This window comes from Propithecus coquereli, unplaced genomic scaffold, assembly GCF_000956105.1.
Source record: "Propithecus coquereli isolate 6110/MARCELLA unplaced genomic scaffold, Pcoq_1.0 Scaffold158, whole genome shotgun sequence".
NCBI lineage: Eukaryota > Metazoa > Chordata > Mammalia > Primates > Indriidae > Propithecus > Propithecus coquereli.
The window spans coordinates 327,266-351,733 of record NW_012140302.1 but is presented as its reverse complement, the minus strand read 5'-3'; the positions used below and the strand labels follow the sequence as shown (position 1 = coordinate 351,733).

Genomic DNA, 24,468 nt, shown 5'->3' with positions numbered 1-24,468 from the left:
TTACCCTCCTGGGAAAGCATTTGGAGCCTACACCATTTGTGCTTTTCTCACTGGAGTAAGAAATCCAGGTATCTGTGGAGGAGGGGAGTCTGAAAGGTGGTGGAGCCAACAGCCAGGGCAAGACCTCAGGGAATGAGGAGGGAGGAGCTGTGCAAGGTACCTCTGTCCCCTGGAGCCTTTACCCCCCAACCCCCTATACTGAGGACTGTCTACCCTGGGGCTTAGAAGAACCTGCATACGGGATGATGGCTGACTATTAAGGCAAAGGGGAGAGCTGCCTCCTGGGCTCTCCACCTCCAGCTGCAGAGCTGGTCTGATACTGAGAAAACACCTGCATTTTTGCCCTAGAACCAGGGCCTCTGATGAGTTACAGTAGGAGAGGAATTACCAACATGGTGAGAGGGTCCTATTTTACTTCACCCCTCTGGAACCCTCCACCCTACTCAAACTTTCTGCACAGGGGACTCAACAGGCACAGCTTTCTTTCCCCGTTGCTTCAGACGGCCCCGGGCGTAGACACGGAGCAGGAGGGCAGCAAAGACCACAGCTACCCCCATCCCTCCCACCACAGTGACAGTGTGGCCATAGAGGAGACAGGAAAGAAGGATGGCAAAGGCCTGGCGGAGGGTCATGATGATGGTGAAGACAGCGGCCCCGAACTGCCCGATGGTGTAGAAGATGAAGAGCTGGCCACATGCGGAACAGACTGAGAGAAGCAGGGCGTGGGCAGCAAACTCGCTGTGTCGTCCCATGAAGCGGGTCCCCTCCAGGAGGGCCCCCTGCTCTAGCAGTGAGCCTACTGTGAAAAGGCAGGAGAAGAAATTGACCCCAAACATCATTTGCACTGATGACATCTTATAGGCAAATAGGGCATCCTGCCAGTTTGAGGTGAAGCTGTCAAAAGCAATGTAGCCCGCCAGTAATATGAGGCCTGAGAGTGTGGTGGCCGGGGAGCTGCGTGGCTCTGGTCCGCTGGACAGCAGAAACATGCTGACCCCAATGGAGATGAGGCCAGCTGTCAGGTATTCCCAGTGTTCATAGCTGCGTCGAGACACCAGCTTTCCCATCAGCATGACAGGGATCACCTTAGAGGCCTTGGCCAGCACCTGAGTGGGGAAGCTGACAAACTTGAGAGCTTCATATTGGCACCAGCTGCTAAGCACATTGGACAGGCTGGCAAAGGAGTACCGGTACATTGGTGCCCCATGCCGGGGCTGCTTGCAGAGGATGCAGGAGAAGCCAGCCACAATCAGTGCCAGCACTCGGTTCATTAACACCAGGAACTGTGAGTCTGTGAAGCGCTCACCCGGTGATACGGCTGTGGCCCCATAACTGCGGGTCATCACTCTTTCCTGTAGCACACCCCAAGTCAGGTAAGACACCTGGGTGGGGGAGGGTGGAGACAGAAGACAATAAGCAAGAGACAGAAAGAAATGGATCTCACCCTCTTCCTCAGGATGATGTCTAAATGCCTTAAAGGACAGCATACAGTTTTTGGTTCCTCTGTAGTAGTTTCCTCTCCCTCCCCAGTGTGGATCCACCTTGTAGGAAATCAAGCCTGGGTGAAAAAATAACAAATGCTTTGGGACTGCCCAGATCTTGTCTGTCCCCACAGTAGGTGTATGTTACAGCTGACTCCATCCAAAGTATTTGTGGTCAGCATGTTAGCACCCCTCTCACATGCAGTACTGTGAAAAGGCTGAGTGCCCCCCACCCCAAACTTTTATCAGTGGGCTTACAGTACATGGGACACAAAAGTGTCCTCATAATGGCACAGTAGAAATCACAGAAAAGAGGGCAAGAGAAGGCCCCTCTTCTGCACCAGACATCATGAAATAATAGCATACAGTTAACTTTCCGTACCAGTGCTGCAGAGGGGAAGAGGAGGAAAGAAAAGACAGCATTTCCCCCAAACACTTCCAACATGGTGGTGCAGTGTGCCCTAGAGGAGGAGGACACAACACACCAACCCGCAAACCTCTGGGGCTGGTATGATGGAAACTTCAGTTTCACAAAGTCCCTGCCCACCAGGACCCGATCCATGAAGAGAAGCAGAACCTGCCTACCTACCTGGAGCCCCACGGCACAGAAGAGCAGCTTCAGGGCCTGCCACAGGGGGGTGGTCTCTGATGTCTCTGTCCGAGGAGCCAGAGGAACCTCCTCAGAGGCCTTGGGCTCATTGCCAAACACACAGGCTTTCACCAGGGGAAAGCAGAGACCCCTGCCTGAAGAAGGCACACAAAGTCAAGCCCCAAATCTTCTCCACAGCACCTCATCTCCCCCAGAGCAACCAGCCTGCCCTGTTGTCCCGCCTGCTGGCTTCCCTCCCTCCCTTTCCAAGTTATATCCCGTTTGGACTGCACCCGCAATTCCGACCTAGCCCACTCACCCCGCCCTTTCTTCACACACCTGTCTCCAGGTAGTTCTTCCGCCTAAAGTATTGCACCAGGAAGTAGCCAGGTACCATAAAGCTGGCATAGCCGGCAGCATTCACCAAAAACCGGAAAAACCATAGCTGGGTCCATGACTCCGGAGGGGCTACAGGAGTCTCCCCGCCTGCACCCACGGCGGGGAGCGCAGCCATCACCACCACTGCCCACCACCTGCAGGGGCAGCGGACATAAAGATCAAGGTGCAGTTCCTCATCCCCTCGGCCCTCCAGAGGGGACCACACTGGAGAACGGCCCAGGCTCCTCCCCGCCCCCCTCCGCTGCAGCCTAGCCCGGACAAAGAGCCTCTCTCTCTCTTTCGGAGGAGCCGGCGTTGGCCAGGCAGGGCTTCCTCCTTCCCCGGGGGCGGACCCGCCCCTCGGGCCACACAGGTCCCCTCTGTTCCCTCCAGCGCTAGCCCGCAGCTCAGGCCTGACGCGGCGCCCCCTCCCCCCGCACCGCCCTCCACATTCCCGGAGGTCCAGGGTCCCTAGCCCTTCCGCCGGACACTCCCGAAGCCCTCCAAGGAGCACGAGACCACGCCGCGGCCCCCATCCCCGCCGGTTCGAGGCAGGGCTATTCCGGCCGGCAGCCGGGACCCCACCCGGCCCCCCAAGCCGAGGCAAGGCAGTCACGTGGCCCGGGGGCTCGGTCACGTGGGCTCACGCTGCCCTAGTCCCCCACCTGGCGTCCATGGTCCAGGCCGCGTGGGGCGGAGGGGGGGCCGGGGAATGCGAGTCCCCGAGCCGCACGCGCCCTCCGCTCCCGCCGCCGCCTCCGGGAACAGCCAGTGAGCAAGCGGATAGCGGAAGTGCGGCGCTCTTCCCGCCTCCCTCCCCACGGCCGCCCCTCCGCCCCCTGCCGCGACCACGCAGTGCCCCGGACAGTAGCCGGGCCACAGCGCCCCCGCGCGGCCCGGAGGCAGACGCGGCCCGGTTTCGGGCCGCTGGGCTGCTCCTGGAGCAGAGAGCAAAGAACCCCCAACCTTAGAGGGGCGCTAGCCCCGTGCGTCCCCTCTGCTTTGTTATCGCCCTCGACCCTCATGGGCGTCCTAGAGGTGACCACTGCCATCTTACGGACGGGACATGAGGCTCTGTGTCCCAAGCACTTCCCCCTTATATTACAGTTTTCCTTTGTCTGACAGGGTATGTCCCCTTCCTTTCTCAGCTGGGCCAACAATTCTGTCCCCCAACTCCCCGTGACCTTCGAGGCGCTGCATGGCCTGGCTCGTCTTCCTCGCCTACTCACCCACCCCCTGTAGAGGCCCACTGGCCTCTCAGTTCCTCTAATGCACCAAAGGCCTTCCCCCAAACGCTCTGTCCCCATCCCTTACTCATCCTTGTGGCCCAGGTGAGATGACACTCCTCAGACAGGGGTCCCTGGACCACCCAAAGTATGGCCCTCCACCCGCTCCATTGTTCTCCTTCCCACTATTCTTTCCCTTCACAGCACCACAGCAACTTGTAATTACATATTTATTTGGATGTTTATAATTTTAATGGCTGTCTGTCTCGCTCACTAGACTAGAAGCTCAAGTGGCCAGTGACTGTGTTGGTTTATTCCCCCACGTTCTTCATGCCAGGATAGGCCTGACCTATCCGGGCCCTCAAAGGTGTGGAATGGAAGGAAAAATGTAAAAAGTCACAGCTCCCTTGTGCCCAGACTCCCTAGGCTACCCTTCTGCCCACCTCCTCCAGATGGCAGCCTCCAGGGCAATGATGAGGCCTCCAGGGCCTGTGTCTTCTCATTTCTCCTCCTCTCCCGCCATTGCGCAAAAGAGCCAAGGGTCTGCGCTGGACACGGTTTCTGACCTGAGGACTATTTACTCCCCTTCCCCCGCGAAGTCCCTACTGGGCTCAGGGGACAATTTCCTTCCCTGCCTCTACCACAAGGTCACAGGGCAGCCCTGTCTAAAAATCCCCAAGGCACACAGATGTGCATGCACGCAAAAACAATTCTGGAAGGGAAAATCTTTTCAAGTGTCTGTCATTTTAGTGTCATGTTACTGAGTCTTCCCCTCTCCAAAGGCTTAGTTCAGAGGCTTCTGTGTGAAGTCCTTAAACAACAGTGTTTTAGAGTCCTCAGTGGGAGGAAGATGGGACCCATCAGGGCCCTGCTTGCTCCTATTTCAGTCTCTTGTCAGGGAGTCCGCTGGTTTTCCCACTGGTGGGCAGTTTCAGGCTGACCCAACACGGGTAGAAACAAGAACCCCTGCCACATTCAAGAGAGGCAAACAGGCTTCACCCAGGGCATGTGGGGCTTTGGGGGTCTTCCAAGGATCTCCATTCATCTGGGAAGCTCTTCTTTCCAGACTGGTTCTCTCTCACTTGCAATCCCTCCTCTCAGCTCAGGACTGTACTGGCCCCAGGCTGTGGCCTCAGCAGTCCCTAGGACACCAGTAGGGCACATTGCCTGGATCCAAACTGCAGCAGTTATGATCCCAGCTTCCAGATGGTAAGAGGTGGAGCTGCCAGGGCCCCAGACCCCGCCCTGGCTTCAGTTGGCACACATCAGTGGCTTCCCGGAGATCTTCAGGTCATCAAAGGGCAAAAGAACAAGGGACTGAGAAGGAGAATGGAGAAAGGCAAGATCAGGGGCCATGGGAAAAGGCAGCTTGGGAGAGGGGACTGGGGAAACCTGTTGGGCCACACCTTTCCCATCAAATGACAGTTAAAGACCATTAGGGAACAACTCTTCATACTAATCCCCAGAATAGGGGCCCCTCTGCAAGCCCTGAGGCCTTAAGTGAGCTGTTCTTTTCTAAGGCAATGCCAGAACACCTAAACTAGGAGGGATCTTACAGGTGATCCCGCTCACGAATCTGGGATTTTTTGTTGGGAGGGGATGGGAAAGGGCACTCACAAAACATTATGAGTACTTTTTTTACATTGAACATTTAAAAACAGGAAAGACTATACAGAAAATCTGGGTTTCACCTTTCACAACACCGTGCTTACCTTCTTACTCTGCAAGCCTTTGCCGAAGCTGAGTACAGAGACCCTCAGGCATGGCTCATAGGCCTCGCCACCCCACTGTCTCACACCTGGTCAGCTTCTCTGATTCACTTTAGTTGCAGGGCCCCTGTAGGAGTCTAAGTTTGGGCTGGTCCTGACCCACTAAGGAAACAGACTCAGAGAAAGGCGGAGGCTGGCCCAAGGTCTCACAGTTGGTGAGTGGCAGATGGCTGGTTACACCCCAGGACTCCCAACTCCTTGGCTCTTTCAGCTAGTGACAGCACCTGTCTCTGCTATGGGTGTGGGAGGCCCTGGAGAGCAGAGCAGAGCATATGCCTCTTACTTCCTCAGCCAGGTCCTGGGGTGTCTCATCTTCCACGTTCCGCAGCAGGGAGTCAGCACCCGCCTGACATAGAGTGGATGAGATGCCCATGAGGCCCCGGCCAGCCGCCAGGTGCAGGGGTGTGCACCCGTTCAGCATGCGGGCGTCTACCCGGGCACCAGACTGGATCAGGAACTGTACCAGGCCCTGCTCCTGGGTTTCCACGGCCAGGTGCAGTGCTGTCTTCCCACTGGTGCCCTCCTGGAGAGGAAGAAGGATGTCACCAAGGCCCTCAAGAGGCAGTGTGCTAGGTCTGGGCTCTAGATAAGGAAGTGAGTACCACCACTTCTGACTGCTGGGCAAGGAACCTGGGGCTGGACCAGCTGAGGGGCAGGTCCTGGGTGGCAGTGCCCTGATTGGCTGCCTCACCTGCGTGTCAATGTCAGCTCCGTTCTGAAGCAGTAGTTCCATTAGTGGCTGGTTCCTCTGCAGGGTGGCGATGTGGAGACAGGTCAGACCTGGGATGGGGTGAGGGTGGGGGCTGCTGATCTGCATTCACCAACTCCCTCTCTTCCTCTCTTCAGGGACCTCCTTACCCCTCAGCCCCAAGGGACTCAGTGCCCACTCAATGTCTCTAATCACAGGACTGTTAAAATGCACACCCAAAAACCCCCTCAAAAGTCTAAGAGGAAAGGAACTCAAAGTTTCCACCTTTTCAGAGTCACGTTATTGAAACTTTCTTTCATGCTTCAGGGATCAGGTTGCTGAGTGACACCCCCCAAAACACACCCTACTCCAATACACATACCTTCCACACACACACACACACACACACACACACACACACACACACAGAATCTAAAGCTCCTGCCTTCTAGCCCAGTCCAAAAGCTGCCTTTTCTGAAAAGCCATGTGGGATCCTCATGCCCCTAGCCCTTCCCCAGGGCCTACTTCCTCCAGTGTGCTCCCCTGGGCTTTTTGCTATCTTTCTGGTCTGGACCCCACCCCCTGCCTCTCTTGCTTAGTAACAGAGATTTAGATTCAGTTTACATTCTTCACCTCCTTCAAGTCTCTGTTCAAATGTCCCTGGCTCCACAAGGCCTTCCCTCACCACCTGATTTAAAAATCATATCAACTCTCCCCCTCCCCTCACTCTGCTCTGCTTTTTACCATAGCACTTACTTCCTTTTAACATGCTATATAATTCACGTCTTGTATTTATTGTCAATCTCAATCTTTCTCTGTTTTGTTCACAGATGCAAGCCTAGCTCCTAGGATAGTATCTGGCACGTAAAAAATCCTCAGTGCAATTCTGTTGAATGAATGAATGAGTTCATCTAATCTCTATTAAACTGACTATCCCAAGGGCGAGGTTTAGTTTCTGTTCAGCACACAGTAGGTGCTGGGTAAATTCTAGATCAAATCAGTCACCGATTCATTTAACAAAGACGTACTGAATATCTATGTGCCTAGAGCTGGAGGGGCATCAGTGCTGAGACCCTCCCTTTCCCGAGAGTGGGGTCCCTGTCTCCTATGCCCTCCTCATCCCACAGGCTCTGAGGCTGCCCGCACCTTGCCAGTTTTGCAGTTGAAGGTCCAGGGAGTGAGATGGTCCTCTGCCTGGCTCTGGCTGCCCCTCCAGCAGACAGCGGGCACAGGCCAGGTGCTGGCGTTGGCAGGCCACATGTAGGGCTGTGTCACCATGCCGGTCCTGTAGCACCCGGCTGGCCCCCTTCATCACCAGTGCCCGAACTGCACCCGGCTGGTCCAGATGTACAGCCAGATGGAGTGCTGTCTGTAGGCACAAACAGAGGGTCACAGAGCCACTGCAGCATGCTCCCACCTCTGGGAACATACTAGGGTGGGCACAGGAGTCACCAGCGCCAGCACCTTCTTTGAAAGCAGTTTATAAGGGCCATAGTCCTTCCAAGGAGATACTCCCAAGCCCTTCCTTCTGTCATCATCCCACCAAGCTCTTGGGACCCCAGCTCTGGAAGCAGGGTGAAAAAAGTGGCGCCTGTTCTTCTTGTAGGTTTCCTTAGCCCCTGGAGAAAGGACATGTGGGGGCAGAATCTAGCCCCTCCCCCTGAGGGGAGACCTCTGTTATCCATCCCCAGGGTTAAGCTGCAGGGGTTAGGTTGGAGGAGGAAAGACAGAGGTACCTGGCAGACTCCACTTGGAAAACCCCTCCTTTGAGGCTCCATTCAGATGTCACCTCCTGTACTAAGCCTTCCCTGGCTGCTCCACAAAGACACTGGACCCAACAGCAAGTAGCTGGTGTGTGTTTCTATCGCAACTCTTGTCACTGTGATGTGTATTTAGGTATTCGACATGAGTCCCCCAGCCCAGGCTGCAAGCACCTTGTGGGCAGAGGCTGTGTCTTACTCACGTCTGCATCCTCAGCTTCTAGCCAAGTGTCTGGCATATGGTTTCCTGAGTTAGCAGACTGGACTCTGGTGTGGCTGCTGGAGATGGCTGCCAGGGCAGAAAAAGGCACAGCCCACTCTCTCCACCCACCTGGTAAAGGTTGTTCTGAATATCCAGGACCTCCTGGGGCAGCAAAGCCAGACAACAGAGCAGCACTGCTGGGGCCTCGTGAATCACTGCCAGGTGGACCAGCCTAGGGGAACAGAGGCAGGACTTGGAGTCAGGGCCCAGGCCAGAGAGGGTGGGCTGGGGTCTTAGGGTTAAAAGGAACAGATCAACCTCTAACTAGCTACCCATAGGATAGGTGCAGGAAGTGAGAGTGAGGGCCAGGAAGTGAGGGGTTGGTATGGGAAGCCAGGATCCCGAGGGTGGGAGCTCCAAGTTCCCATGGCTGGCCTGCAGGAGGGCCTTGGCCGGGTGGGCATGTGGGCAGGGTGATGACAGGACAAGGGCCTTCCTGTCCAGTTTGCCCACACCCGCTCCCCTCTGCCCCCAGGGCCCTGCCAGGCCAGCTGCATCTCAAAGCCAAACTGAAAGCTGCCGAAGTAGTCTAGAGGGGGTTTCCAGGGCTGGGCTCCCCACCTCCCCTGGCCCCAGCAGGGAGGACAGAAGGAGGGAGAGGTAGGGTCATCCCTCCACCAGCAACTCAATGTTACACATTCTAAGGGAGAGAAACAGAAGTTCCCGTAAGAGGATCAAGGAGACAGCGTGGCATCCCTTCCCACTTCCCTTCCCAGGGGAGTCCAGAGGGGCTGATCTTCAGACAGCACAGACCAGGTGGGGCGTGAGCAGAGGCCCTCCACTCCTGTGTGCACCCCCAAGTGTGTGTGTGTGGGGTCTGTGCAGTGCAGAAAAATGTGTGTTTTTTGGGGTGCCAAGAGCCATAAGCTAGAGGTAAAGGGGGCAGCTGGGAGGGGAAGTTCCAGTCTTAGGGGGGTTTCCCCAGATCAGGTGGGTAAAACGAAAGCCAGGGCTGGAGGGTCTTGGCTGGGACAGCTGCCTTGGGGCATTGGTGGGGGGTGAGTGGCTTGGCTAAAAGGCCTGACTGGGCTGGGGAAGGGGCTGCGCGGGCAGGAGGCGGTAGGCTTTGGCTGCAGCAGCAAGAGAGGCCCAGGAGAGAGTGACGGAGGGAGGGAGGAACCGCTCTGGAAATCCCCTCGGCCAGGGCCTGCTCTCTGGGTCACATTCTTGCAGCCACCTCCCTCTCTCCTCCAGTCTCCCCTCCTCCCACTTCCTCTTCCCACTTCCATACCTCCCACAGCCCAGACACCTCCAAGGGAGGAAAGTGCCCCCCTCCTCTCCAGGGAACTGCTGGGGAGTTCTGACACTTCTCTCCTCTGTGCGTGCGCGCGCGCGCGCGCGCGCACACACACACATACATCCAGTGCAGACACAACACCTGTCTAACTAGAGATGGAAAAGGCTGGGGCCAAGAGGCTAACAAAAGAGGGCAGTGTCAGAAGTCCCCACTCCCTGGATCAAAGGTCACCACAGGTATCTTGCATGAAGCCCCCAAAATCTTGGAGTTCTGGGCTGATCTGAGGGCCAGTAATCCAGGCACAGAGTACAGAAAGAACTGAGCTCATTCCTCTCCCATCCACTGGGTCAAGTCAATGGCTACCCAGGATTAGGACCCCTACGTCTCCAAAAAGTGGGTCAGGACAGGCACCTCCTGCCTCCCTTATCCCTGTTTATTCCAGTATCCCTGATCTGAGACTCCAGCACCCTCTCCCTCCACCCCAAATTCTTGTTTCTTACCCCAAAATCCCAGCCACTCCCTCCTCTGACAGTGTTTTCTTTTCTTGGGGGCTACGTCTTCATTTGGCCAACCCATCCCACACAAATGCTTCTTAGTTCAACTGCCCTCTGGCCCAGGCCCCACTAAATTCCACCTGGGCCTGGGAGAGGAAGGGTAAAATGAGGGGGTCAGACAGGACAGAGATGGGGACTTGGGGGCTTGGAAGGTGTAGGGTGTCAGGCTGACTCCAGCCCTCACTTCCTCTTTCTCAGCAAAGGAGGAAGTAAGCTGCGGCAGCCAGCCGCCTGTCTGCTGGGGCAAAAGTGCCCCAGCCTGGCTCACCCCCTCTTCCTCAGGGCCAGCCCCAACCCTGCACCTTGGTGGCACCCCCACCCCTAGCTTCCTGGCCTTGACTGGCAACCTGTAACTGGCACCTCTTGTTCCTTGAGACAGGAATTTCTGAGGTCAGGGGCTGGGAATCCCAGATATTGAGCAAACAAGGATGCCCCCTCCTCCAGTAAGAAAAAACAAAAACTGGACTGGTCAGGGGAATTTTCTCTTCCTAGGGGTGGGTTATCGGTAGATTTCCAAGATGCTGGCTGGGGTTCCAGGTGCCTGGGTAAAGGCCCTGGCAGCTCTGCTCACCCCCAAAAGGGAGAGCAAAGCGACAATGCCAGGTCTTCTAATCTGGGCCTGGCTTGACCTCAAAAGTGGGCTGGGAGTTAAGTTTGGAGTTTGGAAGAGAGAGTGGGGACTACTGCTTTCCAAGACGGGCGCCTTGAGGGATCCTCATGGGGGAGTTGGGGTGCCCAGCCTGTTGCGGTTCCTGGGAAGGCCCAGAGTTAGCATTTCAGTCTAGCCCCCATACTTACGTGTCTCCGTCCTCGGAGATGTAAGTGAGGGCTTCCAGTTGCTGAGGGCTCAGCGCCCCCGTGGGAGGGAGCGGCGAGCGTGGGGCCGGCTCCTCAGTCTCGAGGCCCCCCAGCAAGGACAGGGGCTCGGTGAGGGAAGACGAGCCATACGTGGAATCAGCCCGCTCCCCATCCGTGTCTTCCTTCTCCTGTGGCTCCTTGGCGGTCCCCGGAGGATGGGTCCAGGTCTGGGGGCCGCCGCCGTCCGAGGGCCCGGAGGCTGGGGCTGGGGTGGGCTCGGGTAGGGAGCGCAGGGAGCGCAGAGACTCTATGCCAGAGTCACACTGGCTCTCGTCCGCCTCGTCGGGCCCCTTCCGCGCCTCCGACATGCCCGCGGCACCGGCCCGCGGGGGCCCTGTCCGAGCAGGATCCAGCTCCGGGCTCCGGCACGATGCCTTTCCGGGTTGCAGGTCCCCCTAGCAGAGCGGACCCGGAGCGGCCTCCTCGCCGGATTGTGGCGCTCCAAGGGGTGGGCGAGAAGCGAGGACGAGGTCCGCAGCGCCGGTCGGGTCCTCAGCAGCGGTTACTCGGGGCAGCTGGGCGGCCAGATCTGGTCCTCCCTCTCGCCCCGCCCCTCGGCCCCGCGAAGTAACCGCGCGCCGACTGGCCCCGCCCCACCCCGCCCCCGACAGACGCTTCCGGACGGAGGCCACGCCCCTCCGGAATCCCCCTCATCCCGGCCTCTGCGTAGGCTTGGAGTCTATGGTTACCAGTCCTGACTCACTCCTTCCTTGATTCATTCAACCAGTCATTCATGCATTCATTCGTCCATTCATTCATGCATTCATTCATTCGCTCTTTTCCCCTTCCCTCTTCATTCCATTCATTAGTTCCATGCATTTCTTCTTTTCTTTTTCCACTTCTTCTATTTCTTCATTCTTTCGTTTTAAAGGCATATTTACTGTCTGCACAAACCGGACGTCTTATGGGGAGGGCACGTGGGTGGTGGGACGAGGAAGCATGGCTTTCCATCCCCTGCCCATTTCTCTCAATTTTTCTTGCTTTCTCATCTTTCCCTATTCGTGCCCAAGAGTATGTGTAGGGAAAGGGGACACCCGTTGTCTTTAAAGGAGCAGTTCTCTTTTGGGTCCTGGATACAGAGTCTCCTGTGTCAAATTTCCATATTACATACAATAGGATGTAAGAATATGTTTTTGGAAAGTGAATTATCTCAAGTGACTGTTGTTTAAGGAGCAGAGTAGTCCTGGGGTTTCCTCTTCCTCAGGGTGAAACACTGGCCTTGGTTGGTTACAGTATCTGGTTACCCCCAGCAGTCAGGGGGAAGGTTAGTTCCTCGTAGTGGGGCGGGGATGGGGAGGCCCCAGACATGCGGGGTTGCACTCTGCTCAGGTCCCTGCCGTAGCCACAGCCCCAAAACATCTTTCCTCCTTCCTGTCTCTGCTTTCCCTGGGCCTACGGCGGCTGTGGGAGAACCCCATCCATGGGGAACCCCAAACCAGGGGCCCATGATTTGCTCCTTCCTTTTCCTTCCCCCTACTCCAAGTGCCATCATCCTAAGGTCAGCAATGGTCATCCCGAATGGAATATCTGTCTTTTCCAGATCTGGCCTGGGGAAAGGAAGATAGGGTGAGTATAGGTGGCTACTAGCCAGCTTTCCCACTGCTGTCCCCCCTGCAACCTTTTATTCATCCATCATTCACCCATTTGACAAACATGTATGGAGCCTCTCCTATATGTCTGACATTGTTCTCTCTACTGGAAGCAAAATCAGCTCCCACAGGAACAATGATAACCACCACCACAACCAACAAAATAATCCCATAGTCCCAGCCTTCAAAAAGCTCCCTGACATTTACAACTCAGAGTGGTTGGACTAAAACAGGAGTGAGAGCAGGGTGTTGTGGGGGCACACAGTGGGGCCAATTACTCAGTGGGGTGAGGGCAGGGAAGGTTCCATTTGAACTGGGAATGGGAAGGGAAGAAGGATGGGGAGAGGAGAAGGGTCTAGTCTCTGGGGGTGATTAGAGAGAGGAGCAGGGGAGGACTGAGGGGAGAAGATGGCCCCCTGTTCTCCATCCCCGTGGAGGGGCAGAGTAGGAAGGATGTGATGAGCATGAGGCAGGAAGAGCCATGAGGGGAAAGCCCAAGGAAATTGAGGCATCTCCTTCCCTTGGGGTCAGTGTGATTTCAGATGTTTTCAGTCTCCTACCCTGACATGTCCTCTCCCATCCTCAAAGGCTAGAACAAAAGTACAGTAATAAACTCCAGACCCAGATCAGTTGGGTTCAAAGTAAGGCGCCATAATCCCTATTTTAATGTTGGGAAGCTGAGGCTGAGAGAGGTGAGTTGACTTGCCCAAGGTCAAGTTACAAAGTGCAGAGCTGGCTTCTCCTGACTTAATCCAAAATTCTTACATTTTTTTCAGTGAAACCTCCTTTCCTTTATCAAGATCTAAACCACATGGAGAAGAGCCCTCTGCAAGGACACAAGAACTCAGAAGTGTGCAGAGACTGTCCTTCTAATTCATTCAGAGGCTGAATTTAAGGAAAAACCCACCCCAACCCAGCCAGGTGTCTGGCCCTGAGCCATAGCAGGTGTGTGGCAGCACCTTTTACGGCCACTTGAGGTCAGCATTGAGTCACCCACTGTCTCTAGCGCCAGAGCCTTCACTCTGACAGGAAGCCCTCCCGTCACTCCAGGAATGGGGAGAGGGACCTGCATTATCTGGAAGGATGACCTGGGGACTTTGACTCAGGCCACAGCGTTGTTAGGGCCCTGACTTTGCCTCCTCCACTCCAGTCTTCTTTGAGGTTCCTCTGGTCTTTCTCTGCTGGTGTTTTCTGGTTCCGTTTGTTATGCCCCCACTTCCCTCTCCACCCACCCCAGCCAGGCTCATCTTCAGGAAACAGGCCTGGTTTCCATGGTGACCAGCTGGTCAGCTGGCTCCTTCCAGCGCCCCCTCCCTTCACCTCTCTTCCAGAAGCTTCCAGGGAAGGGTGATGTATGTGAATGGGGAAGGCAGGGGTGGTCTTTTGTCTGTTGGGAGCTCCAGGGTTGGCCAGAAGAGTTGGGCTGTCCCTCCTCCAGAGTCCCCTGAAGTGGAGACAGGAAGGCAGTGGGAGTGAGTGTCAGGAGGAAGATTATAACAACTAAACGGGGAGTGTGAGGATCCTGTGTGGGTTAGGAAAGGCCAGGGTTAGGGCCTCTGCTCTCTGTCTGCAGTGAGGACTGAGCTTGGTGGACCGGACTGAAACCAGAAAAAGAGGGGATGGAGTTGGCTGTGAGGCAGACTTCCCAAAGATCATGGGAGGGAGACATTGGAATAAGCCACCAAGTGAGATTCCTCCTCTACCATGGGCGTGAACAAGACCTTGCCTCTTCACCACTGTCCCCTTTCTCTGTTCAGTGAGAGAGAATGGACTCACTGACCTGGAGACGGCCATGCAGGCTGGATAGTTCTGAAGTGATAGTTGGAGATAGATGGACAGAGAGTCACCTTCACCTCGCCTGGAAAGGGAAGAGTAGGAAAACGGAAGCAGAAGCAGGAGTGGGAATAGAGGGTGGAGGCAGTGGCTCTCCTGCCCCAGATAAGGGGAAGGAACATCCCGGGTAGATCAGTGTGCTTGTACCCTGTCCCCAAAGATCAGATATCCAGGCTTTGCCTCAAGCTAACTTCCTACTCCCAAGTATTCTCCGTGAACTCTGGAATGGGAAAAACCTGAATCCTAGGACTAGGTCTGTGAGTGCTAGCACATGACCTTGAGTAAGTCACTCACTCTCCCTCTGCCTTGGTTCCTTGTGAATAAATGGGGAGAACAGTTACTATATGTCAAAGACCCTAATGACACGTGGTAGGATTCCACAGTGACTCTGTACACACAGATTGATCATGCATGGCATTTGTCACATTCTGTCATAATGATTGGTTTCCATATCCTTCCCTTCACATTGGACTTTGCGCTCCTTGAGGGTAGGAAACTGTGTTTCGTTTTTGCATGTGAGGGCACATGGTAGGCACCTAATACCTGTTTATTAAATGGACGCAGCCAGGAATGAATGAATGAATCAATCAATCAATGTCAGTTTCCTTCCTGTCTGTCCTAGAGGATGCCTGGTAAAGCAGTGTGGGGCAGATGGCACGAGGGCGTAAGCTGCCTACAGTCACTCAGCCTGGCCTGTGGTCTATGACTTTGCCTCGTACACCCAAAGTGTACAGCCTTAGAGATTGTCCAGTCAACTTCCTCACTGCAAAGATGAGGAAATTAAGGCTCAGAGAGGGGAAGGCACTTGTCCAAGGTCACACAACTCATTAATGGCAGAACCAGAATTAAAGAATTATTATTCAAGTTTCCTGACCTCCAGCCTAGGGCATAGGACACACTTCACTGCTTCTCTGGGGCTATTCTTCCAGGGAAAGAAGATGGTTCAGTGAAGGGCGGTTCCAATGTCCTCCCCTCTGCCCTCTGTTAGTCCTTTCTTATATCTACCTTCAATCTCTTTCCTTTCACCCTATTCCATCTCTCTTGAAGTCTGGCTCCTGCTTTAACCCTTTGCCACGCAACTAGGAGTAAGGCTCTTCCCTAGGGTTCCAAGACTCAATTTCCTTCCCCCACCCCTCAGCCCAGGAACTTGCGGGAACCAGGGATTTAGAGGGGGTGTTGGTTGAACCTTGGGCGCCCTCTCCACGGAAAAATAGATGGAGAGGAGTTGCGGCATAGATCTTCCCAGGGTGGGTGGGTCGGTGGGAGGGAGGGAGGTGCTGCAAGCAGGGCTGCGAGCAGGGCAGGGGTGTGGGAAGCCCCTGTTGCTTTCCCCTTTGGGGTGGTTATTAGGTAGGCTTGGGGAAGGCGGAGTTTGGGGGGCCGGGGGCGGGGCTCGGCTGCGCTGGGAGGAAGGGGGGGCGCGCTGGCTCCAGCTCGGCTCAGACAAAAGGCGGCGGCGGGAGCGGGCGGGAGGCGGAGCGGCGCCGCGAGGGCCTCAAGGTGACACCGCCCCCGGCCCCGGCCCCCCTGCCCGGCCCCTCCAGCCTGCCTTCCACCCACCCCCATCCCCTTACCCCCGGTGCCCTTTCCAGGCCCCCTCCCCCCGGCGGGGGGTGGGGAGCAGCGAGGGCCCCGCCCCCTCCCGTCCCCTCCCCAGGGCCGCGCAGGATGCCCCCGGCCCCCGGCAGCCCCCCGGGAGGTCCTGAGCTCGACGCACCCCCTCTACGCCATGTCCCCCCCTGGCTCGGCCGCGGGAGAGAGCGCCGGCGGTGGCGGCGGCGGCGGCGGCCCCGGGGTCCCGGAGGAGCCCACGGCGGCGGCGGCGGACGAGGGCCCCGCCCGAGAGGAGGTGAGAGCCGGCAGCGCCCCTTCCCTCGGCGTGGCCGCAGCCTGGCCCCCCATCCCCCCACAGCGCGCGGCCCCCGCCGGTTCCGCCGCAGCGCGGCCGGCGCCCCGCACCCCGAGCCGGCCGCCGCAGCCGCAGTCCGCGCCGCCGCCCCCACCGGCGGCCGGAGCTGTCCGCGGTGGCGGGGAAGGGGCCGCGTCAGGGGCGGGGCTCAGGGGGGTCCCGGGCAGGGGGAGGGGCCTAGGGGCGGAGCTTCGCGGACCCCGGGCGGATGAGAGAAGGTGGGGTGAGGATGGTGGCAGGGATCGTATCGCATAGAGGGGGATGCCACCTTGAAGGCCAAGAAGGGCGACTTGTAGGGGCTACAGAGCCAGGAGGGTACCGTGGGGACGTGGTGGTGTCACCTGAGCTGGGGCCCTAAGGAGGTCCGATGTATACAGGGGGATTCCCCCAGAGTCACTGGGAGTGTGTGTTAGGGTGTGCACCCCTCCCTCCCAGCTCCTGCTGCTTCCCTATATCCCTAGTTGGGGGCCCTACTCTTCGGTCCTCCAAGCACACTGGGCACACACATGCACACTGCACTAGGGCAGAAACAAGCAGGGACGGACCTGCAGGTAGAAGAGCCCCTTTCAGATGTGCTCACATTAGGACAAGCACACACCAGCTTGACACGTAAAGGTGCACATATGTACACACCTCCCAAGGACAAGGCTCCTGGAAAGGCACATGTACCCTAATCTCCTTGTCCACATATACTGTGCTATTTCCTAGCTCACCTACCTACCCATACTTCCACATCCAGGCCCCCCTGCCTGTTACTGTGCCCTGTCTTTCCACTTTTCTCCCCTTCCCTGGCTGGCCTCCAGGTAAAGCCTGAAGAATTGAGGGGAAAAGTCAGATCCCAGCAGAAGGTCGTGTATGGGAATGGGGGAGGAGGAGGTTCCTAAAGCTAGACAGGAGGGAGGAGGGGTGGGAAAACAGACACCACCATGAGAAATTGAACTCAATATTCATTTATTACATTGCTGCTAGGTGCCAGCACCATGGTAGGCACCCAGGATGCAAAGAGAATGAGGCTTGGGCCCTGCCCTCCGGAGCACCCAGTCTAATGGGGAGCCGGACATGTAAACAACTCACTGTGCCAACTCTGGGACAGAATGTGCCAAGTACTTTAACAGGCAGGCCCCAGGAGAGTACCAAAAATCATTTTCTTTTGACAAATGGCTGGACTTGAAACGTCTTCCTCCCTATGACCGTCCCACATCTGCTATCCCCATCGTCTCCCCAGCCAAATGCCTCTGGCCTTTTGGATACCTTCTCCCGGACTGTCTTCTGTTCAGGGACCCCAGCCCCCTCCCCTCCATCCTAGAACAGGGGGAAGGATGTCAGGGTGCAGGAGGGAGACTCACAAGGGAACCGAGGTCCAGAACATGGGGAAGGAGATAGGGCTTGGGGTTCCCTGGGGGCCCTCCTCCAAAGGATGTGTATTAGGTTAATCGCGAGGGTTAGGGAGGTGGATGGGTCAAAAGAAATGGCTTCTATAAAACCCAGGACTGAAAAAATCTGGAGTGAGGGCCCCACTTGTTAAGTGGGAAGGTGATGTCAGTCGGTCCCTCCTTCTTCCCTGGATTATCTGGAAGAGTTCTAGGCTGGGGACCTGCCTTCACTGATGCCTGTCTGTCCTCCCATCTTCCCCATCCACACTTTCTCCTGTGTCATTGCCATCTTTGTGTCTGTCTTTGGACTCTGTCTCTCTGGGTGCCATGCCATCCATCTGTGTCTTCTTTGCTGCCTGGGCCTGTATCTCTGGCTCTGATCCTTCTCTGCCTCTTGGGGTGTCTTTCTCTGTACTTTCCTGTATTGGCACTCCGGTCCTCTTTCCTGTCCTTATGGGTCACTCTGTGTCACTTCTGTTTTTATCTCTGGTCTCCGGCGCCCATCTTGGTCTTTCCTTTTCTCTCCATATCCCTGTGTCTCTGCCTGTCATCTCTGGTGCTGGCCTCTGCCCCTCCATCCTTGCATCCATCTCTGTGCCTGGTCCTGCCCACTGTCTCACTTCCCACTCATCTCGGCCCCTCTCCCTGCCCATCTGAGCAGCAGCGTCCCATCCAGCCCTCTTTCACCAAGTCCCTCTGCCGTGAGTCCCACTGGAAGTGCCTCCTGCTCTCGCTGCTCATGTACGGCTGCCTGGGGGCAGTGGCCTGGTGCCACGTCACCACGGTGACGCGCCTCACCTTCAGCAGCGCCTACCAGGGCAACAGCCTCATGTACCATGACAGCCCCTGCTCCAACGGCTATGTCTACATCCCCCTGGCCTTCCTGCTCATGTTGTACGCCGTCTACCTGGTGGAGTGTTGGCACTGCCAAGCCCGCCATGAGCTGCAGCACCGTGTGGACGTGAGCAGTGTGCGGGAGCGTGTGGGCCGCATGCAGCAGGCCACGCCCTGCATCTGGTGGAAGGCCATCAGCTACCACTATGTCCGCCGCACCCGCCAGGTCACCCGGTACCGCAACGGAGACGCCTACACCACCACCCAGGTGAGGAGCTGGAGGGGAGTTCGGGGCCATTCAAGATGGGAGGTGGTGCTTCGACCCTGCCCCACTCCCCTGCCCCCATGGGAGGAGCACAAGGCAGCAGTGAGCTCCCAGCGGGCACTGCAAAAGGACAGCAATAACGACAACCATAATAATAACAGCAAATGCTGACTAGGAGCCAGGCCCTGCTCTAAGTACTTTACAAATATTAAAATCATTTATTTAACCCTCATAACAACCCTATGAGGTAGGTATTACCTCCATTTTACAGATGAGGAAACTGAGGCTTGGAGAGGTTAAGTAACTTGTTCAAGGTCAAATAGCTGGTACGTGGTGGAGATGGGACTTGAACCCAAGCAGTCCGGCTCCAGGGTCTACACTGTTTAGTGCTTAATGGTTGGAGATGGCTTCACATGCCCAGTCTCACATGCTCTCACCTGTTCAGTGAGGTGACTGCTATCGAGTTCTCTCTCACAGGTAGGGGCACCTAAAATCAGTGAGTTGCCCAAGATCTGCAGCTCCTAAATGGTAGTGCTACAAGCAAACCCAGATCCCTGGATCCCAAGTCTAAGGCTCTCAGGGGAGGTAGGCAGGTCAGTCAGCACCTCCTGGAGCCGCCAAGTTCAGACAAATTGGGGTCCTGGGGGAGGAGATGTTCCCAGATGCAGGCGATCTCTGTCTCAGTGCAGGGAGCGGTAGACGGAAGCCTGATGCCTGTGAGAAGCAAGGCGGCGACTGAGTGATTGCTAAGGCCTGACGGGGAGACTAGAGACAGAGGGGTTCTTCAGGGAGCTCCTCTGGGAAGCCCATGCGGAAACACACCTGGAAAAGGGAAGAAGGGAGGCTGTGGTGATGAGCGGGCAGCACGGGGCAATGGAGGCGGTGGCAAAGGATCAGCCGAGCCAGAGGGGCAGTTCATGGCCAGTGCCTGACTCCAGAGGAAGAAGCGCTTAATTAAAATTTAAATGCACACAGGTAGGGCTAGGTTCTAGTCCCGTCCTCATCTCTAACTCACCGATTAAGCCGAGGGCCTCGGCTGCTCTATAAATCAGATGTAGAGATCCTGCCCTGCTCCAGCGGGCACCTAAACCAGGACAGGCTTAGGGTTTGACCAAGCAACCAGAGCAGCGACAGGGCGGGCGAGGACAGAGCGGGCACCGCGGCATGGGCTCCTCGCGACTCCGGCCGCCTCCCCCTGCGCCCCAGGTCTACCATGAGCGCGTGAACACGCACGTGGCAGAGGCGGAGTTCGACTACGCGCGCTGCGGCGTCCGCGACGTGTCCAAGGCGCTGGTGGGGCTGGAGGGCGCGCCGGCCACGCGGCTGCGCTTCACCAAGTGCTTCAGCTTCGCCAGCGTGGAGGCGGAGAACGCGTACCTGTGCCAGCGCGCGCGCTTCTTCGCTGAGAACGAAGGCCTGGACGACTACATGGAGGCGCGCGAGGGCATGCACCTCAAGAACGTGGACTTCCGCGAGTTCATGGTGGCCTTCCCGGACCCGGCCAGGCCGCCGTGGTACGCCTGCTCGTCGGCCTTCTGGGCGGCGGCGCTGCTCACGCTGTCGTGGCCGCTGCGCGTGCTGGCCGAGTACCGCACGGCCTACGCGCACTACCACGTGGAGAAGCTCTTCGGCCTGGAGGGCCCGGGCTCGGCGAGCAGCGCGGGCGGCGGCCTCAGCCCCAGCGACGAGCTGCTGCCCCCGCTCACCCACCGCCTGCCGCGGGTCAACACGGTGGACAGCACGGAGCTCGAGTGGCACATCCGCTCCAACCAGCAGCTGGTGCCCAGCTACTCCGAGGCGGTGCTCATGGACCTGGCGGGGCTGGGGGCGCGCTGCGGCGGGGCGGCGGGCGGCGGCTACGCGCCCTCGTGTCGCTACGGCGGGGTGGGCGGCCCGGGCGCGGCGGGCGTGGCCCCGTACCGGCGCAGCTGCGAGCACTGCCAGCGCGCGGTCAGCAGCTCGTCCATCTTCTCGCGCAGCGCCCTGAGCATCTGCGCCAGCCCGCGGGCCGGCCCGGCGCCTGGAGGGGGCGCGGGCTGCGCGGGCAGCCGCTTCTCGCTCGGCCGCCTCTACGGCTCCCGGCGCAGCTGCCTGTGGCGCAGCCGGAGCGGAAGCGTCAACGAGGCAAGCTGCCCCACGGAGCAGACGCGGCTGTCGAGCCAGGCCAGCATGGGGGACGACGAGGACGATGACGAGGAGGAGGCTGGGCCGCCGCCGCCCTACCACGACGCCCTCTATTTCCCGGTCCTCATCGTGCACCGGCAGGAGGGGTGTCTGGGCCACAGCCACCGGCCGCTGCACCGCCATGGCTCCTGCGTAGAGACCTCACTGTGACCTCCGGCCCCTGGAGAGGCCCGCGCCGCCGCCCTCCCGCCTGCTCCTCACCGGCGTGTGCTCACTGCGTGAAGCAGGGCGAGTCACGATGGTGACTGAGGCTGTGCTGGGGGGAGGGGACAGGGGAGGGAAGGGTGCACCCCGATGGGGCTGAGCCCCCCGCCGTCCCTGTACATAAAGAGACAGGTGGGAGGGGATGGGCAGCTCCCTGAGAAACCTACCCTGTTAGAATCCTCTCTTCAAGCCCCACCCCTTAGTTTCTAAGGGGAGACCTCCTTTCCCTACACGCACACTCGAGATGTCCTGTCTGGCCTCTCAACGGATCTTCTGACTGTTATTTGGCAACTGCGCTGTGGCACCCACGTTGGGCCTCATCTCGAGTGAGCGGCCCTCGCTGTGCATGCAGCCGGGAGGTTTAGAGGCTGTGGGGAAGGGAACTTGGGGCTGTCCTTCCTCCTTTACCTCACCCCCTGGGGTCTCTGTCTGTTGAGGGGGTGGTGGTTTGGTGACCAGCAGGCTGGCTTCCAACCAGCTAATGAATTCAGTGGGTCTGAGGCTGGGGCCAGGTGTCAGCCCAATACTGCATTCCAACACCGTGGAAATATTGCTGTCCTCTTCTTGGCGCTGACCCCAAAGACTGGGGTTTCCTTTCTGTCACTCCCTCCACTGTTGTTTATCTCACTGGGCCCCAGGAGTCTGGGTCCTGGAGGGACTGCGCTCACCATGCAGACCTCACTGCAGGCTCCCTCGCTGGGAAGAGCTGTTGCCAGGGTGCAGGGGGAGGGGCAGGTGAAGTGTGGAGGGCTGCGGACCTCAGTCCTTTCTCTAAACCCTGCAGCCTCCCAGCAGCCTTCTCACCTGGGTTCTGGACAGGTACTCTTTAGAGAGTGACGTGCCACCCAGGCGGCACTCATTAAAGCTGGCCAGGGTGAGTGACTAAGTGGAGAGAGCATGAGATAGACCTGGGTGACAATGGGGAACTCTGGAAGCAGGGGGGTGGGCGAGGAGTCAAGGGCAGTGGAGGGTAGAGCAAAAGGCCCTCCAAAGGTGGGGTATCTGTGAGGAGTGGCCTTTGCCTCCCCTAGACCTGTGGGGAGGAATGGAGTGTGCTTGTCCCTCACACACGCCTCTGCAGGGCTGAGGACATCACAAGCCCCAGCTGGAGAAATACTCAGTTCCAGTGGCAGGCTCAGAGGCAGGCGTTCTCTAAATCTTGCCTGTTCCCTCCATCCTCCCCTATCCCAAGGGCTGAAGCCCTGCTGTCTGTCCCAGGGTCTTCAAAGGGGAATCCTGCCAGCACCCCAGGGAGCTGGCCCTATGTTCTGTTCCCCCAAAGCTCTGACACCGCCTTCTCTCCCCATGCCCACCCCCACCACCTCCGCCCTGACGTGCTTTGGTGTGCATGTCCGTGAACAACCCCCCTACCCTCTGAACTCCCCTAGCTAAAGTTTTCCCAGCAGATTTAGCACCCAGGGATTGAGCTCACATTTCAGGCTAGAGAGGATAATTCTTGGGCCACTCACCCCTGATGCTTCTTATGTCCCCTGAACCATCAGAACTCCTCCCCCCCCTTCAGCCCCGCCCATCTTCCTCCAGCCCAGCCAGGCCAGTGGGCGTGGCCTCCACCTATGCAACATCTCCTCTGGCTCCCCTTCCCTCCTTCCCAGGGGGAATGTGAGGGGCCCAAATTGGAGGGACATCACGGCCTATGGCTCATCAGGGAGTTGAGCTTTACTTTCATGTAGGGATGGCTAAGTGAGGAGGGAGAGGAGGCCAGAGAGGAGGCTTAGGAAGCAGGAACAGCTGCCCACCAGGTTTTCCTGGGCAGCAGTGCCTACCTGCCTGCCAGCACTGAGTCTGCCTGGACCCTAAGTCTGTGCTCTTCTGGGGCCTGCAATTTGGAGCACCCCTCTTTCCTCTGAACGGACATCTGTGAGGTGCAGGTGGTTAGCTGTAGCCTCAGGCCCCAGTCCTTGGCCAGCTGGCACCTGGATGTCATGTCCGGTGTGAGGGCAGCCCCGCCACCTCATGGCTCCAAGGAGGGAGGGACTTGGCTCCTTCTCCTTCAGGCCTGTTCCTGAAACAGAGCCTGGCTTTGGAAGCGGGGAAGGGGGGCCCCTGTTATTATTTTTGCCTGTATTGACCATTTCTGCCTAGGTCTTCTCACACAAACAGCCTCAACTCCCACACACGCACAGACTTAGAGAGAAACCAATTCTTTGGTCTATTTTCTTGGTAGCTTTATTGATTGCCAGGGAAAATGAAAACCAGAAAATTAATTAATCTCTAAAATTAAACTTTACACTGAATGTTCTTGTTTCTCTAATTAGAACCTCTGCTAGCAGCTGTGGCTACTTACACACACTCACACACACCCTCACACCTACACGTTTGCACTCTGGAACTGTCAGAGGGTGTCAGGCACAGACAGACTCTAGGTTGCCCAGACAGACACACACATGCAAGTCACTCCCAAGTCCCCTTTGGTGCTCTGCTCAGCGCCTGCTGGTTGGAAGGAGTCCCTGGAGGGCAGACACTCCTTGATCCACCCTTTGGGGACACGGGTCTGGAGGTTCTGGGCCACTCAGCCCAAGGAGGGTGGGGGATGGGGCTCAGCCTGAATCCATCAGGTCCTCTTGTGGCCCCATAGGCTGATGTGATTCCTGTGGGTGTGGGCCCAGGTTGGGCAGCCACACAGCGATGGGGACTCATGGAGGGCACCTGGGAGGCTCCATGTGTCCTGAGGACAAGGGCTTGTGGGGTGGGCTGGGCCTGGCTGGGGAGAAGACAGGTCTCTGTCAATTGGGTGCATCACACTGTGGCCTTTCTGTTGTGGATTTCCAAGCGCAAAGATTGTACAGATCAAACTGGTGGACAATAAAGTTGTGGATGACTCACTGACTTTCCTGCCCAGTGCGGCACTTCTTTCCCTAGCTCCTCCCTCTTGTGAGAAGCTCTCTGGGATGGATGGCAGGGATAGTGCCATCCTTCCCTAGCTGTTGTCATCTGCAGTTGCCTCCCCAGGGGAAGCCACTGGGTCTGAGCCCCTCCTGTCACCTCTGTTGTCCTCTTCCCAGGCTGGGGGATTAGGGGATGGCATGGCCTGTAGAACTGGATCACTTAAAGCAGAGTAAAGCAACAGGCATCTGCAGGGGTGAGGGTGGCAGACAGAGCCAGGCATAGCTCTGCTGTAGCCAGAGGAGAGTGTGTGTGTTTGAAGGTCAAAGGTCTGTTCAGTGCAGAAGAAAATGTTGGGGAGGGGGCTGGGGGGGTTAGGGAGGTGGCTATCCCCATGGGAGAGTCTGGGCAGGCATAGTTCCTCAGAATCCTGACTTCCCTATCCCTGCAAGAAGTTGGCCATTTGTGGGGGTCCCTGGGCACAGGGGCTGGGTCCTACTTCATACCTCTTCTTCCCCGTCCCAGGCTCCCTCCCCCACCTCACATCTTTACCCATACAGCCCTTGGTCACTCACTCCAAGGATATGCATGGGCTCCTTTCCCCCTCCCTCTGAACCGGTGTGACTCTGCA

General features: G+C 57.5%; 3 protein-coding genes across 5 annotated transcripts; 1 reads left to right on the top strand and 2 right to left on the bottom strand.

Moving 5' to 3' along the window:
- Positions 1-6: 6 nt before the first annotated feature.
- On the bottom strand, positions 7-3,281 carry SLC35B2 (solute carrier family 35 (adenosine 3'-phospho 5'-phosphosulfate transporter), member B2). Of its 3 annotated transcripts, none has more exons than XM_012640857.1 (4): positions 3,114-3,281; positions 2,410-2,603; positions 2,071-2,225; positions 7-1,382 (listed from the first exon to the last, which is right to left on the bottom strand). In XM_012640857.1, exons 1-4 carry the CDS (start codon positions 3,122-3,124, stop codon positions 444-446), a joined length of 1,299 nt encoding a protein of 432 aa, XP_012496311.1. In that variant the 5' UTR covers positions 3,125-3,281; the 3' UTR covers positions 7-443. The 3 variants fall into 3 exon arrangements, with proteins under 3 accessions (XP_012496311.1, XP_012496312.1, XP_012496313.1); XM_012640858.1 differs by having other exon boundaries at positions 2,071-2,135; positions 3,114-3,255; XM_012640859.1 differs by lacking the exons at positions 2,071-2,225; positions 3,114-3,281 and having other exon boundaries at positions 2,410-2,490.
- A 672-nt stretch (positions 3,282-3,953) lies between these two features.
- On the bottom strand, positions 3,954-11,329 carry NFKBIE (nuclear factor of kappa light polypeptide gene enhancer in B-cells inhibitor, epsilon). Its single transcript, XM_012640816.1, has 6 exons — positions 10,743-11,329; positions 8,223-8,325; positions 7,278-7,500; positions 6,135-6,223; positions 5,727-5,966; positions 3,954-4,991 (listed from the first exon to the last, which is right to left on the bottom strand). The coding sequence occupies exons 1-6, from the start codon at positions 11,108-11,110 to the stop codon at positions 4,926-4,928; spliced, it is 1,089 nt and encodes a 362-aa protein (XP_012496270.1). The 5' UTR covers positions 11,111-11,329; the 3' UTR covers positions 3,954-4,925.
- A 4,624-nt stretch (positions 11,330-15,953) lies between these two features.
- On the top strand, positions 15,954-23,841 carry TMEM151B (transmembrane protein 151B). Its single transcript, XM_012640937.1, has 3 exons — positions 15,954-16,073; positions 18,168-18,608; positions 19,812-23,841. Exons 1-3 carry the CDS (start codon positions 15,954-15,956, stop codon positions 20,937-20,939), a joined length of 1,689 nt encoding a protein of 562 aa, XP_012496391.1. The 3' UTR covers positions 20,940-23,841.
- Positions 23,842-24,468: the final 627 nt, after the last annotated feature.